Source organism: Carex rostrata, chromosome 10 (assembly GCF_964058835.1).
Source record: "Carex rostrata chromosome 10, lpCarRost1.2, whole genome shotgun sequence".
Taxonomy (NCBI): Eukaryota; Viridiplantae; Streptophyta; class Magnoliopsida; order Poales; family Cyperaceae; genus Carex; species Carex rostrata.
Window position 1 is genome coordinate 12,760,274 of NC_135927.1, and position 14,307 is coordinate 12,774,580.

The 14,307-nt window shown below is 33.4% G+C and overlaps 2 protein-coding genes across 2 annotated transcripts; one reads left to right on the forward strand and one right to left on the reverse strand.

The window, feature by feature from the left end:
- Positions 1-5,925: 5,925 nt before the first annotated feature.
- Positions 5,926-7,309, forward strand: LOC144560534 (uncharacterized). The gene is made up of 2 exons (XM_078309757.1): positions 5,926-6,395; positions 6,779-7,309. The coding sequence occupies exons 1-2, from the start codon at positions 6,008-6,010 to the stop codon at positions 7,225-7,227; spliced, it is 837 nt and encodes a 278-aa protein (XP_078165883.1). The 5' UTR covers positions 5,926-6,007; the 3' UTR covers positions 7,228-7,309.
- Positions 7,310-8,309: 1,000 nt separating this feature from the next.
- LOC144560355 (trigger factor type chaperone family protein) lies at positions 8,310-13,699 on the reverse strand. Its single transcript, XM_078309523.1, has 13 exons — positions 13,351-13,699; positions 12,593-12,676; positions 12,113-12,241; positions 11,781-11,869; positions 11,413-11,596; positions 11,199-11,289; positions 10,593-10,747; positions 10,341-10,433; positions 10,134-10,226; positions 9,668-9,748; positions 9,431-9,580; positions 9,017-9,112; positions 8,310-8,548 (listed from the first exon to the last, which is right to left on the reverse strand). The coding sequence occupies exons 1-13, from the start codon at positions 13,597-13,599 to the stop codon at positions 8,471-8,473; spliced, it is 1,572 nt and encodes a 523-aa protein (XP_078165649.1). The 5' UTR covers positions 13,600-13,699; the 3' UTR covers positions 8,310-8,470.
- Positions 13,700-14,307: the final 608 nt, after the last annotated feature.

Below are 14,307 nucleotides of genomic sequence, written 5' to 3' on the forward strand. Positions count from 1 at the left end.
TTTTCTCATAAAAATATATATATATATATAACTACAAACTTTACAAGAAAACTATCAATTCAATTGAAATTTTAAGCACTGAGTTCCATTAATTTCTACTCAAACCATATTAATTCAAGGTATGTATTTAATTTTTTTTTGTATTATGATAAACTCGCTTTAATTTTGATACTTTTTATCTACAAAAAAGAAGACGGCTACTAGATTGTATTACATATCTCGCTTTAAATTTGCTTTAATTTTTAAACTTTATAATTTTTTCTTAATTTTGATATTTATTATCTATAGTCTATTTTGATTAAAATTGCTTATTGATGTTTTGTAATTAATTTATATTTGTTAATTGAATAGATGGATCAATCTCCTACCAATTCGAAGAAAATATGGAAAATCAAGTTTTAAATGATGCAACTGAAAGCAATCAACCTTTAAATTTGAAGTTTGAAAATCATGATGATTTGCTTCATGTCATTCGTGAATTCTATATGGTGCTAAAGGTTATGTGCTAACAACTCCGGCTCGCGGCCAAATAAAGTTGTGATTTTGCATTGCGACAGGGGAGGTGTATATCGAGACAATTTAAGTTTAATGCAAACAATTTTTTAATTTGAGCGTGATTGATGTAATTTTTTATTGTAGTGTTTTGTTGTACTTTTAATTTATTATTTTAATCATAAGTTGAATGTTAAAATTAATTATGATAGTTTAAATTCAATATGTTTTTTTATGTAAGTAATCATGTCATTTTTTAGTGATTTTTGCACAAAGAATGGACAAAACGTTAAGTGACGAAAACAATTTTTTTATAGTAGATCATTAAAAAAATTGTGAAGTTATAAAAAAAATCGATATATACAATATGATTAATTTTAGTAATATAATACAATAATTCACTATTGTAGTTTTCTTAAAAATCTTAAAGATTCAATTAATGAAAATAAATATAGAATATTTATTATATTAATCTAACTTCTAAGGATATAAATAATATAATAACACATGATAGAGGTATAGATTTTGAACAAAATAACTTACTTTATAAAATTTAACTTTTAAGGAAAACATTTATGTGATAATAGAGAGAATCCGTTTTTAATTAATGGAAACACTTAATGAAGAATAAAAATGTCTATATCGTAATATATTTTGATTATATTGTGTTAATAAAACTTTTTATTATTTTAATATCATCACCCGAGTTACTCGAATCATCAATACTGAAAGGGAGCTTTAGTGGAAAGGTCACGTGAGTTATAGGAGGAAGTATAAATCTGTTCCATCTAAAAATTTAAATGCATTTAATTATTTCCTTACACACCAGTGCATATAATAAATAAGTACACCAGTGCATCATAATAAATAAGTACATAACACAAATTGAAGAATTTTAATGAAGGGCGGATAATATATATTGACTATATTCTTACGTCGTGCTTGTATGATTTTTTCAATTTTATATGTTTGGTTGAAGAATTGTTTAGGCAAGGTAATACCCAAGATTAGGTATAACCATCTGCTAGCGTACTACTATCTTGTGGGCAATGTTTGATGTCATTAGGCAATGTGTATTATTGTGCCTTTGATCGTAACACTTGGATTATATCGTATTGGATCTATTGATCTTATTGGCACGGCACGGGGTGATTTATTATCCTTACAATTGTTACATTCATACACACAGTACTTTCGTATTGGATCCCATTTTGGATATAAATATCATACTTCCTTGTATTTTACTTTAGAGGATATTTCGCGTGTTGGCATAATAGATTCACCGCATTATAACATTGATTTAAAAGTGTTTTTTTTTATTAGCTATTGAGACAGGATATAATGATAACACATGTGCATATAGAACTACGTACCGTTATAAACTGTACGTAAGTTATAATTAAAAGTGCTTTGACCATAGAGGATCACTGAAAGGATAATTCTGGGTCACATACTGGGCGATTAGTCGCTCACCCACAAGTTGTTTCGTGGATTTTTAGGTATAAAGACTGGCAATCCGCAACTGGAAACGCCAGGAGCAATCCCCGATGGCCCCGCCGTTTGACCATATTTTATTTAGGACTTTGATTAGGTTTATGAGCTTTCGTGTTCTTGTATATTTCATGGAACTCGATAGATCATGTATCTCATTTCTCTAGATTATGTTCATTTTGATGTAACATGGACTGTACTAATATTATGTGTATGCTTATTTATTGTTATGTGACTGATGCTTGTATGATTATATTACGCTTCCGCTTTATTTGTTATTGTTTGTGTTTATTAGCCTTGCGTGTTTATTGATTAATAAACATGAGGCGAGGCATGATCACACCTTAATCCATAATTCCTGGTTTGGGGGTGTGACAGAACCCCTTTACATAAGTAGACAAGAAAAATCAGAAAATAAAAGCAGAACGTGGAGTTTTTATACTAAGATCGATAGATATATATTGAGCCTGCATGATTTCTGTGCTCGTGCTTAGATTGGTAGATTGTGAGCCTGCACAATTTCTTGCTGTTGGCACAAATTAGTGCTTGACCAAGGCAAGGTAGGGGCATCCAGAAGAGCCTTTTGTGCTCATATGAGGTTTGTGCCTGAATTATTAAAAGAGAAACATCGAGGAAGGAGAAACAGAAAGGGAGGAGGAAAGGGGTCAACACATCATCATCATTAACCATAAACGTACCTTATTTATATATAGATATAGTAGATACTGTGGTAGAAGTGGAGATAATTTACAGCCCATCCAAATCTAGAGTCGAGACAAAGCGAAGAACGGTTGGACGAAGCGACAGGTAGTGACTAGATTCGTTAGACGAAAACATATGCTTAGCTGGAGTGTGACAAGGTGGACCGGATAGCGGAGGAGGGCAGGACGGAGGAGTCGAGAGAGACGGTCGACACTAAAAACCTCCGATCACAATTGAAAGCTAAGCGGCGGGAGCGACGGAGTTAGCAGAGAAGGAGCGATGGGAGCAGCTAAGACAGAAAAAAAAGAATAAGGGAGAAAGGTAGCAGAGAAGGAGAGAGGTGAGTGGAGGTGCGGGGTGGGGGGAAGGGGGAGGAGCAGGAGGGGGGAGCGTAATCCTAGGTTACGACTCTCAAAACGATGGAGATCTCTCAAGTGTTATTCTTATTATTATTGTTATTTGCTATTTTATTATTGAGATATTCGAGTAATACTTTGCGATAAGGGATTTTTTTTTTCTTTTTTACAAATTAAGAAACCTATATCATGATTTATCGTCAGCTATATCACTCTAAAACACTAAATTTTAAATGACTCTATACCTTATTTAGTTACTTGACTATAACCAATTGTGATGTGAGAAGAGTAGCTGCGAGCAGTGTTGTAAAATACTCTGTTTAGGCCGATTAAATATCTGATTAGTCATTGATAGTGATCAAATTATCACGGATTTCCTTGAATAATCAGTCGATTATTTCCAATTATTCTTAAATAATCGCTTGGCGGTACCCTGTCTGTCCGACGAATGCATACCGTTATTTCCAACACTGGCTGTGAGAGCCATAGCAGACTGTAGAGCGTAGTAAATAGATTTTTGAATAATATATATATATATATATATATATATATATATATATATATATATATATAGAGTTAGGCTGGGGTGCTATGGATAGCATAGTGGCCTCCCGTGCTACGGCTCAATATTCAAGTTTTCAAAATCCAAACGGTCGATCCGAACCGTTCATTGTTTAATCCATATTGAAATGTGCTTGGAGACCAAATTTTACATTTTTTGGAATTTTTTTGCTATTTATTAAGATGGTTTAAAAATCGCTGTTTTTATTAAAATTCTGCACCACTGGAAAACAGCGATTTCAAACCATCTTAATAAATGGCAAAAAATTCCAAAAATATAAAATTTGGTCTCCAAGCACATATCAATATGGATTAAACAATGAACGGTTCGGATCGACCGTTTGGATTTTGAAAACTTGAATATTGAGCCGTAGCACGGGAGGCCACTATGCTATCCATAGCACCCCAGCCTAACTCTATATATATATATATATATATATATATATATAGAGTTAGGCTGGGGTGCTATGGATAGCATAGAGGCCTCTATGCTACGGCTCAATATTCGAGTTTTCAAAATCCAAACGGTCGATCCGAACCGTTCATCTTATTCTCCATATTAATATCTGCTTGGAGACCAAATTTTACATTTTTCTGAATTTTTTTACTATTTATTAAGTATTTTACAAAATTGTTGATCCAACGGTGGCTGCACAAAACAGTAAAACCGTTGGATTAGCGATTTTCAAAGTGGCTTAATAAATAGTAAAAAAATTCAGAAAATTATAAAATTTGGTCTCCAAGCAGATATTAATATGGAGAATAAGATGAACGGTTCGGATCGACCGTTTGGATTTTGAAAACTCGAATATTGAGCCGTAGCATAGAGGCCTCTATGCTATCCATAGCACCCCAGCCTAACTCTATATATATATTATACACATTTTTATCAATATATTTATTATTTAATCGAATTGTACGGACATACATTATTTATTCAATATAATTAATGATTATTTGAGTTTTTTTTTTATAAAATATAAATATTTTAGTATATTTATTAATTTGTATTACAAAGTAATTATTTATTTTTAAAATATGTCATATTATATCAAGATAAAGTTTACTTCGTGAAAATATTCCGAAATGCTAACTTAGGTACTGTGTAGGGGTGAAAATGGTATGGATAATATTCAATCTATATTCAATTTATATTCGAAAAGTTAGATGTGGATATCCGATATCTGAATATCTGTGTGGATAAAGATACTGATATAGTTTTACGTTTCAATTATCCGTATCTGAAGAGCAAATATATATCATATATTTTAATATATTATAAAAAATTATGTGTTTCACTATTATAATTAGATAAATATTTTCATTCAATAAATATTTATATTATTTTAATAAATATTTGATTTGATTCATATCTGTATTCAATTGATATCTGATCCTAGAGGCAAATCCATATGTAATGAATGGGGGTCAATTGACCCCATTCATTTTTAATTTTTTTATATTTATACTTTTCTTTTAATATAACTTAAACTAAAATATTATGGATAGTGTGAAATTGATTTCATTCATAGTAGAAAAATTTTATATACGTGACACCTATTTATATTTGACCCTCATAGTTTGAAAATCTATATCTAACTTCATTCGATCCATATCTAACTATTCATATTAAAAAAAAAAAAAAAAAATATGGATATGGTTTTACCAATATCCACTCCGTTTCCGCTCCGTTTTAATCCCTAGTATCGCAGCAGAGTAGAGGATGACTGCCAAAATTAGTGCTAGGTAAGATAAGATGCCACTTAAGCTGTCCTTGGTATTTTCCTTTTTTTTTCTTTTGACTTGAAATGCAAGGACCTAAACCTCGCCCAGATTCATTGTATCTGGACGACAACAGTTGCATACAAATGAAACTGGACGCTATTCCAATTCAAAAATATTTCGTCTTAATTCTATGAATATCGGATTTATTATAACCAAATTTAAAGTGCTCACTGCTGACGTGTCACGGCGCAGCCGTGAAGCCGCAATCATACACGTGCGAAAGACCAACTGTAGAGCGCCTATCGTACAAATCCGACGCCTTCTGAACCTCCTCACACGTGAATACGTGATTAAGTTTTCCTTTTGAAAGTTTACAAAGACTAGGTCTTTCGTTGTAGACCTAATAAAATAAAATACTGTTTCAATATTTCTATATGAAAATTCACAAATATTATAGACCGGGTCTTTCTAATGATTTCTAGGCCTATTTCCATCGTCCCAGAGCGTCTATTTATTTGTTTGAATTACAGCCGAGAATCGATCCGAATACATTTTACATATCAAGAGAAAAGAGGGAGAGCGAGCGAGAGTAAATAGTCTGTTGTTTTCATTAATTTGACAGCTTCCACCAAATTTTCAAAATCGAAGTGAGAGCAGAGAGACAGAGAGGCGAGAGGGAGATGGGACTGCAATACAAGAAGGTTATACCGGCGCTTGATGACACAGCTAGAGCAAGGCTGTGGGGCCCATCTGTAGGTGATAATTTAACTCTGACGTCATCAGATGACTTGGATGAGTTAGCCAATCTAGTCGAATCATTCTATGACTCGGATTCCGGAGAGTTGAAGGAAGAAAGTGAGGCCGGATCAACTAGCCTTGATGAAACAGACGGTGGAGATTTGATAGAGATGCTTGATGACTTGGTGGGAGAGATGAAGGATGAACTGGAGGTGGGCCAGATACGGGCTGAGGTGGAGAGAGCTATATGGGCTATGGGGTCGGGTGCTGATGACAGGTTCTTCAAGGAGCGGGTTGTGGATTGGCTTCGTACGACAGGCTTTGATGCCGGTATGTTGTTGTACCCAATATTAAATTCTGCCCGTTAAGGATATTATATAAGCTTTTCATACAAAATTTTCAGCTCTCAGTAAGCATTTTTATAAAAAAAAAAAAGGTTTCTTAATTAGATAAATATAAAAGGAATATAATTTTTCAACTTAATTTAAATATTCATAAAAGAATCTTCAACTGAATTTTGAACTTGTGAATACTCGCATAAAAGCTCCAGTCCAAATTCCAACAATGATATAAAAATAATAATGAAAAACTCTTATAATAAATTAAAATAATTATGTAACAACTTTGTTTTAACAAAAAATAATTTCTTTGTTACTTCAATTTTTATGTCATGCTTATACTAATTAAATTGATTTCCTGCATTTTTCATCAAGGGCTCTGCAAATCCTCTTGGGAGCAGTCGGACGGTCCTCTGGCCGGATCACACGAGTACATAGATGTAATCACTAGAGGCAAAACCCGATACATCATAGAACCAAATCTACCATCAAATTTTGAGATTGCCAGGCCGAGCGAAGAATACAAAATGATCTTTCAACGCCTACCGAAAATTTTCATCGGTAGACCGGAGAATTTGAAGTCAATTGTTAGAGTTATGAGCACAGCTGCAGTTGATTCGATCAAAAGTGCGGGAATGCACGTACCGCCATGGAGGAGGAGAAAGTATGTGCTAGCTAAATGGTTTAGTTTGTACAAGAGATCAGCCAACTTTGGCGGTGTTAAGATGGAGAAGAGGGGCAAAAATGTAAGAAATTGTAGGATGGCAATTGGAGAAAGAAATAACATAGCAAGTAGGAAGAATTTTCAGGGAAATTTTGTATAGCAGCCAGTAGCTGGCCTGATATATATTGAATCGAGTTTTATGCTGTACTATATATTTCGTATCAAAAAGTGAACAATAAACGATTCATATGTATATTTCTACACTTTGCCAGTAATTTGTTGCCTAAAGGTACTAGCTAGGCAGGAAGCTTCTTCATTTAAAATGGGTCTCATACATTACTTACAAGAAGAGAAAATCTTTTCTAAATAAAAATAAAACTATCTGATTTTCTCAACTCAAAATGATCCAGCAGCTAAAGCATGCACTAAGAAAATCATCCTAATAATAACCGTATTGTTATTTTTCAACAATTCTCCGAAATTTCCAAATTCGCCATTTCTTTGTAACAGGAAGAAAAAGTATCACAAATTATAGGAAAAACATGCTATTTATTAATTATTAATGAAACTTACACAAATATAAATATGTTGAGATATCACTTGCATTATAAAATCATTAATTATTTCCCAACTATTTCCGAACTTAAAATGTTAAATTTAAATCTCAAAATAAAACCGAAATTTAAAGATACTGATGTAGATCATTTCTCGACATTGATTTTTCAACTTTTTATTTTATTTTATGTAGAAATAAAATTGACAGGTGATAATTTTTATGTGCATGTTAAGAAAATAATATTAATCATCTAACGATATTATTTCGACTTGTAAGTTTTAAAAAGATTGTTATTTTTTTCTAAAACATTGCAGAGGCTGTGAAAATAAGGGGAATCAAACTCTCAACTTTTGGGTAACCAACCGTCTTAAGACCTTTTTCTTAGCTAAGTGTGCTACCTTCTCTTTCTAATTTTTTTTTTGTTATTAGAACATAAAAAAATTAAATTTTATTTTGACTTATAAGTTTTAAAAAATTTGTCATTAAAAAATAAAAAAATTAGAGGTATAATGGAAACAATTAAGAAAATGTCTTATAATAGCCTTTTTCGGATTAATTTGTTTAATAAATGCTTTATTTCTGAATATTAAGGTATGACCAAATAACAACAATAGTACCCTATATCACTCAAATGGAACCAATATCATACATCACATGTGAGTATTTGTGTGGCTGTTAGAGAGAGAGAGAAACAACAAGTGAAAACTTTTATCAGAACGATATACAACAATTCCAGTATCATTTCTTATTCTTATTACAATCAATTTGTCAAAGATTAAAAAAAAAACACAAACTTTGCAACTGTATTGCAACAACTAGTTGGTTACACAAGTCTCATGTATAAACCTCACCTTTTAATATATTCAATACGAGCATTCTCTCTTAGCCATTCCAACACCTTGGCACCCTCCAATACATCCCGGACCTAATTTTCAATGCATAAAGTGCCACAAGTTATGCTAGTAATTGTTAAGAATACAATGGTAAATAGACGTGAAAATTTATCGAAGGGACATTAAATTGGATTATGTATGTTAATAGTCTCATATAATAAGCATCACCAAAGTGAAAGTTTCCTGATTCATCCCATCTTTGCAAAAATTCCTAATATTTTAACATAACTAAACCTCAGCTTACAATCCTGTGTGTAATTAATGAACTTAGGAAAAATGGAATTATAAGGGGTCAAACAAGTACCACATCAAAGCCTGCCAGTACATTACACAGTAACAGCAGAGACATTACTGATATGGAACTAAAGTCTCTCATTTGCACTTTGTATATTTCTAACAAAATTTTTCCAGAACTACATTACTATAAGCATTACCTACCAAAAGAATATTTTAAGTTCATCTAGACTTTATTTAAGTTTGATAAAAGTTTGTTTTTAAACCTGATCTTTGATCCGGTCTTCATCATAGTCTTTACTGTGCTTCTTAAACTCTGCTACTGTGTTCCCAATTTCATTCACAAGCTCTTCTGTTGACAACTGTAAGAGTATGGCAAAAACTAATCTTATAAATATCAACAATTGTTTTTGAACCAGGTTTTAGTGCAACAAAAGATGGCAAGGTGGTAATACCAGAAACGGTATAGGAACAGTTTTGGCAAGAAAATAACATATTGTGCTTACCACTAATCTCGTACTAATCAAAGTGGTAGTTGCATTTTATGCTAGTCACCACCAAGGGTATACCCAACCCTACTAAAAAATTCTAACAATTCAGAATATGAATCCCATGAATATCAATGTGTTCAACATCATATAACTATCCTAGATCACAGATCAATAGCAATCTGTATTTACCTGCAAATTTTCACACTTGAAAATCTCACCAACTGCTAACATTTGTCTTGTTATGGCTGAAATATTCTCTCTCTCTTTTAGTAAGTATTCCGCTACTAAGTCTTCACTTGAGAGGGACCTCAGTTGGCTTTCGTCTAGCCTCCTTTCTGCCTGTTTAAATAATAGATAACAATATGGAGAACTTAGAATATAATCACTTGGTTTCTTTTTCTTTTATATGGTTACAACTTATTTCACCTGCAACTGCAAAAGCTTATCCGCATATATTTGTCTGCCTTGCTCTTCAAATATAGATTGAGGAATATCGACCTCTACTATCTAGAGAAAGAGGAAAAAAAAAATTAAGATTAATCAAGGATATACAACACCATCTATAAGAAACATGGTGCATGAAGACATACCATATTGGTTTTTGATTAAATAAAAAAAAATATTGTCAATCAAGCTTTAACATTTTATCAGACAAGTGGTTTGTGACTGGATTGGTAGCTACAGGCAAGAACTATACAATAGCTCTAATTGTGCAATGAACAACAATTGACTCTTAATTAAATCTCAGTTGTAACTCCTGTTATGAACTTGTGTCTCAGTTAACCCTGAGTTCTGCAATTATGCATCAATCATTTCTAATTATAGTACAGACTTGACCAAATATGTACCAGAAATGCTTTATTAATCATAATGTTTGCAATCCCGAGCTAACCTTTCCTAACCTATCCAAAATTGCATTGTCTGTTGCTTGATCTATGGCTTTTTTCTCCACCTCTCTACATCTTTGCAAAATTAGTTCCTTCACCTATATTTCAGTTCCAAAAAGAAGACTAATGATAAATAAATTAAAATAGTCTGTGTTGACATTAAGTAAAAAGAAACTAGAAAAAAAAAAAGCAAGTTGATAAGAGAGAGAAACCTGATCCAATGTGGTACATCCAGGGAGGAGTTGTCCGGCAATAGAGTCATCCAAGGGAGGCAAGTCTCTATAAAAGAGCTCTTTACACTCGACCTAAATAACACCAATAAATAACTAAGATAAGTAGCAATGTTAACATTTACCAATAGCAACGGCTTCAATTAAGAAATTGATGTACTTTTCTTTCTTTTTATTCCCTACAGTATGGCTTCTATAATTAAGGCCAGATGATTGAGGGAGCGAGATACTCACTGTGTATTTAACACTGACGCCTCTGAGATTCTCTTCCTCCCAAGATTGAGGAAATTCGAGAGGAAAGGATCTTGTTTCACCTTGTCGGATCCCAATTATTGAATCCAAGAAGCCAGGAAGAAGGTTATTTGATTCTTCCGTGTCCAAGTGAAATCCTGAGGAAGAATAAACAGTTAGCCGATCTTTTGTCCTGACTATTCTCCTTTCTCAATCTGGTTATGTACGGTTTTTTACTATTAATTGACTAAAATACTCATGTTCTTAGCTACTTCTATTTTGTTTCTCAAAAACTTCCACAGTTAAGTAATGAGCTGTACTGGTAAGGTATTAATGCAATAGTAGTGCTCAATTGTGTCCTTCACTCAATAATCAGGCCTGAATTAAACTTAATTATTCAACCCAATCTGTCAAAATTCAACATCAATTGGTATGAAACCAAGTCATGGCAACTGCAAATCCTGAGGGCACGAATCAATAGTCAAACTAGTACCATTATTGTATCAGTTTGTCCAAATCATCAGGTCTGGCAGAAATAGTGAAATGGCACCAAAACCAAATGCATTAAGTCTTAATTCCTTTGTTACGGTAAGAATAGGAGAAGCTAACCTTTTCTCTCAGAATTTGGAATCATCTCACTTTCGGACTCCCCATCAGCAATACTCTCTCCATATATATCAAGCACAACAAGATCACCTAACTATATAATAACATCAACGACCAAAAATTCTAGATTAGTACATGAAAGCAAGACCATCCCAAAAAATAAAAATATTTGCCACCAGAAATCGGGAAGTATTAATTTAAATGATCAAATAATCACCTGCAATCCTCTGTCAGTCACAATTCGAAGTGCCCCCAGTCCTTTATGCCGGCGCTTAAATTCTTTCTCAGATGCCTTTTCAGCATCAATTATGTCATCTATCTCCACAACAATCTTTAGATCCTTGTACTTCGTATCCAGTAACCATGTGACAGTTGGTGCTACATCAACAGCACAATCATACCTGAGTAAAGTTAAATTATACGTGAGACCATAAGAATGAAACATTTCAGTGTCATGAATGAGCAGTTATATATGCCATATTACATGTCAATCCAAAAAAAAAAGGTGACAGACTATCATTTTCTTTGCATCATATATTTTTTTTCTTATTTTTATTAATGTTAGATCTGGTTTGAATTGCATACCTAAACACACTTGAGAGAGAGAAAGAATCGTTCAAATCATCAAACTGGCTTAATATCTGAAGAGAGTCTTTTAAAGCACGCCCTTCTACCTAAACAAGAAAATTGCATTCTTAATACTTGCTTAGCATTAAAAGAGAACAAATAAAACAGAGGAAAGCAGATGCACTGATACATGCCTAATCAAATAAAAAACCTAATGTTCATAGTACTTTTGTATTCTCCTTATTTTCCTTTTACTCTTGCATGCTTTTCAGGGACCTGTATATATTTGGTGTCAGCATATAATGGCAGCTACAGTTACTTTGCTTTAACAATTAGTAAAGGCCACTTACTGACGACATGGCTTGAGGAAGTGTTTTCTTTAGAATTGCCTCAATTGCAGCCTTTGTTATGTTTTCTCTCCCGACATAATTAGCTATCAGATTTTCTGGGAGCCTCTGTCCTGGTCGAAATCCATGAACCTGACAAACCATAACATTAAATAGCAAATCAACTTCAGGAACTACTCAATATATCCATGAAATATTTCTTCAACTTTACACCAACCGCTACCACAGATACCAGTATTGCTGCTCTACATACAGCACTACAAGATCAAATCAGGGCAAGTGCACATTGTAAGCACTACTTTATACGTTTCTCTTTGTCACTAAATTCTGAAAGCAAGGTTAACTATGCCTCCATTAACACTCAATAATATCTCCAAGGATCATAAACATGTAGAAATGAGAGAAAAACCAATGATTAATATATATATGAATGACTGTAGCACAACAAATTTATGTGCCAAGGAAGAGGAAAAATAAACGCACCTTCAGTTGCCTGGAAATCTCATCTAAGGCTGAATTATAACATTGTGAACATACTCTTGGAGAAACCTCCACACTCAACTTCAGCTGTAAAAGGATACAAGTCAATGAAATGTCACTAATGATTTCATGAATTGTCAAAGGAAAGAAGCAGAGATGACAAAATTTGTGTGCGGCCTAACACGCAAACTATGTTGCATGTGGGATTTTCTACGACATGCAAATTGTGTTCGCATGTGGTGCTAGGAACATGAAACTTGTTAGCATGTTGAAGGTTGCTCTGCTGTGTGCAAGAGCCAGATCACACACAAGCAGACAATGTTCTATGTCCCAAATTCCCCATCCCAATTTCTTACAAATTTAATTCTAATTTTAAGTTATTAAAAAAAAGGGGGTAAAATACTAAAATTTGCACAAAATGCAGTAACTATATTGTTGTTACAAGGGGTTCGGGAGTTGACAATTCAGTGACATGCCGAAACACAAATAACTAAACTGCTAAGTATATTTATTTGAACATCCCTACCTAACTACATTCTGACATAATATGTACAAGATAATAACAAGGATAAGAGACAACTATAAATAAAACAGAAAATCAACATTGTTTACCATGCAGGAGCACATAACAGAAACAATTGTTGGTGAGAAGTGCTTATCAGCTTATGCTTCATATCGTAACTTATTATGTACCAATAAAATCCTCATTCATATAAATCAGGGAAACCAAGGAACTAAAAAGAGAGAAGCTAGGTACTAACACATGAATTAGGCTGCTCAGACTCTGTAACCCGAATCCCACTAGCCGGGAAGTATTCTTTGTCTGTCTCTCTGACCTCGACTGCCCCAGCGCAAACCGTGACACTTCTCAGATTACGCGAGAAGAGGAGCGGAGAAGATGAGGTGAGGTTTGATAGGTGAGAAAAGGAGAGGCTGTTGCGAGAAGAGGAGGAGAGAATTGGGACGGAGACATGGCGAATGGAGAGGAAAGAGCGCAAGGAGAGCTCCATGTTTTGTTAGAGCGGGAGAAAAGAGGGACGGAGTGGGGTAAGGTGAGGTGAGGTGAAGTGATAAGTGATGAAGTGTGGTGGGATGGGATTATGGGAAGGAGATGAAGAGAGAGCGAGTACAGAAAGGAAATAGGTAAGATATTGTTTGCGTGTGGAAAAGAATAAAATGCATGTAAATGTTTTGGTTCACCAGCAAAACCTTACTTCTTTTCACGAACACATCTATAATTCAATACGATTCGTCCGGAAAATTTTACAAATTATCGTACTTTTCAAAATTTTCAAACAATGATAATTTTCAAAATTTACAAATATTGACTATTGACTACCGTAAAATGATAGTTTAACATTTTTTTTACTCATTTTACTACAGTATTTGAAATTTTGAATATTTGTTTTAGTTTGTAATATTATACTTAATAGGGTAACTAATCAGGGAGCTTTAAACTTTTGGTTTATAATAAATAAATCCCAAAATCTTTATTTATGATAAATATCCTTCTTAATTTTTTTTTTATGATAACAATAGATATTTCACCACATCACGGTTAATTTGAATTTATGTTACATGGATATGGGTGGTGTTTTAAAATGCGGTTTTATTCATGCATGCGGAAGGTCCACAACATACCGCATATGCCGCATGTGGCTACATATGCGAATTTGTTTGCAGAAGTACATATGTGGTTTTACTATGCTTTGTTAAAG

Bases quoted from the DNA above. Each gene is read 5' to 3' on its own strand.
- LOC144560355 (XM_078309523.1), bottom strand. From the start codon at position 13,599: ATGGAGCTCTCCTTGCGCTCTTTCCTCTCCATTCGCCATGTCTCCGTC. The intron at 10,748-11,198 runs GTTAGCTTCTCC...ATTCTTCCTCAG, and splicing joins TCCAAATTCTGAGAGAAAAG to GATTTCACTTGGACACGGAA. The intron at 8,549-9,016 runs GTTTAAAAACAA...ATTGAAAATTAG, and splicing joins AAGACCGGATCAAAGATCAG to GTCCGGGATGTATTGGAGGG.
- LOC144560534 (XM_078309757.1), top strand. From the start codon at position 6,008: ATGGGACTGCAATACAAGAAGGTTATACCGGCGCTTGATGACACAGCT. The intron at 6,396-6,778 runs GTATGTTGTTGT...TTTTTCATCAAG, and splicing joins TACGACAGGCTTTGATGCCG to GGCTCTGCAAATCCTCTTGG.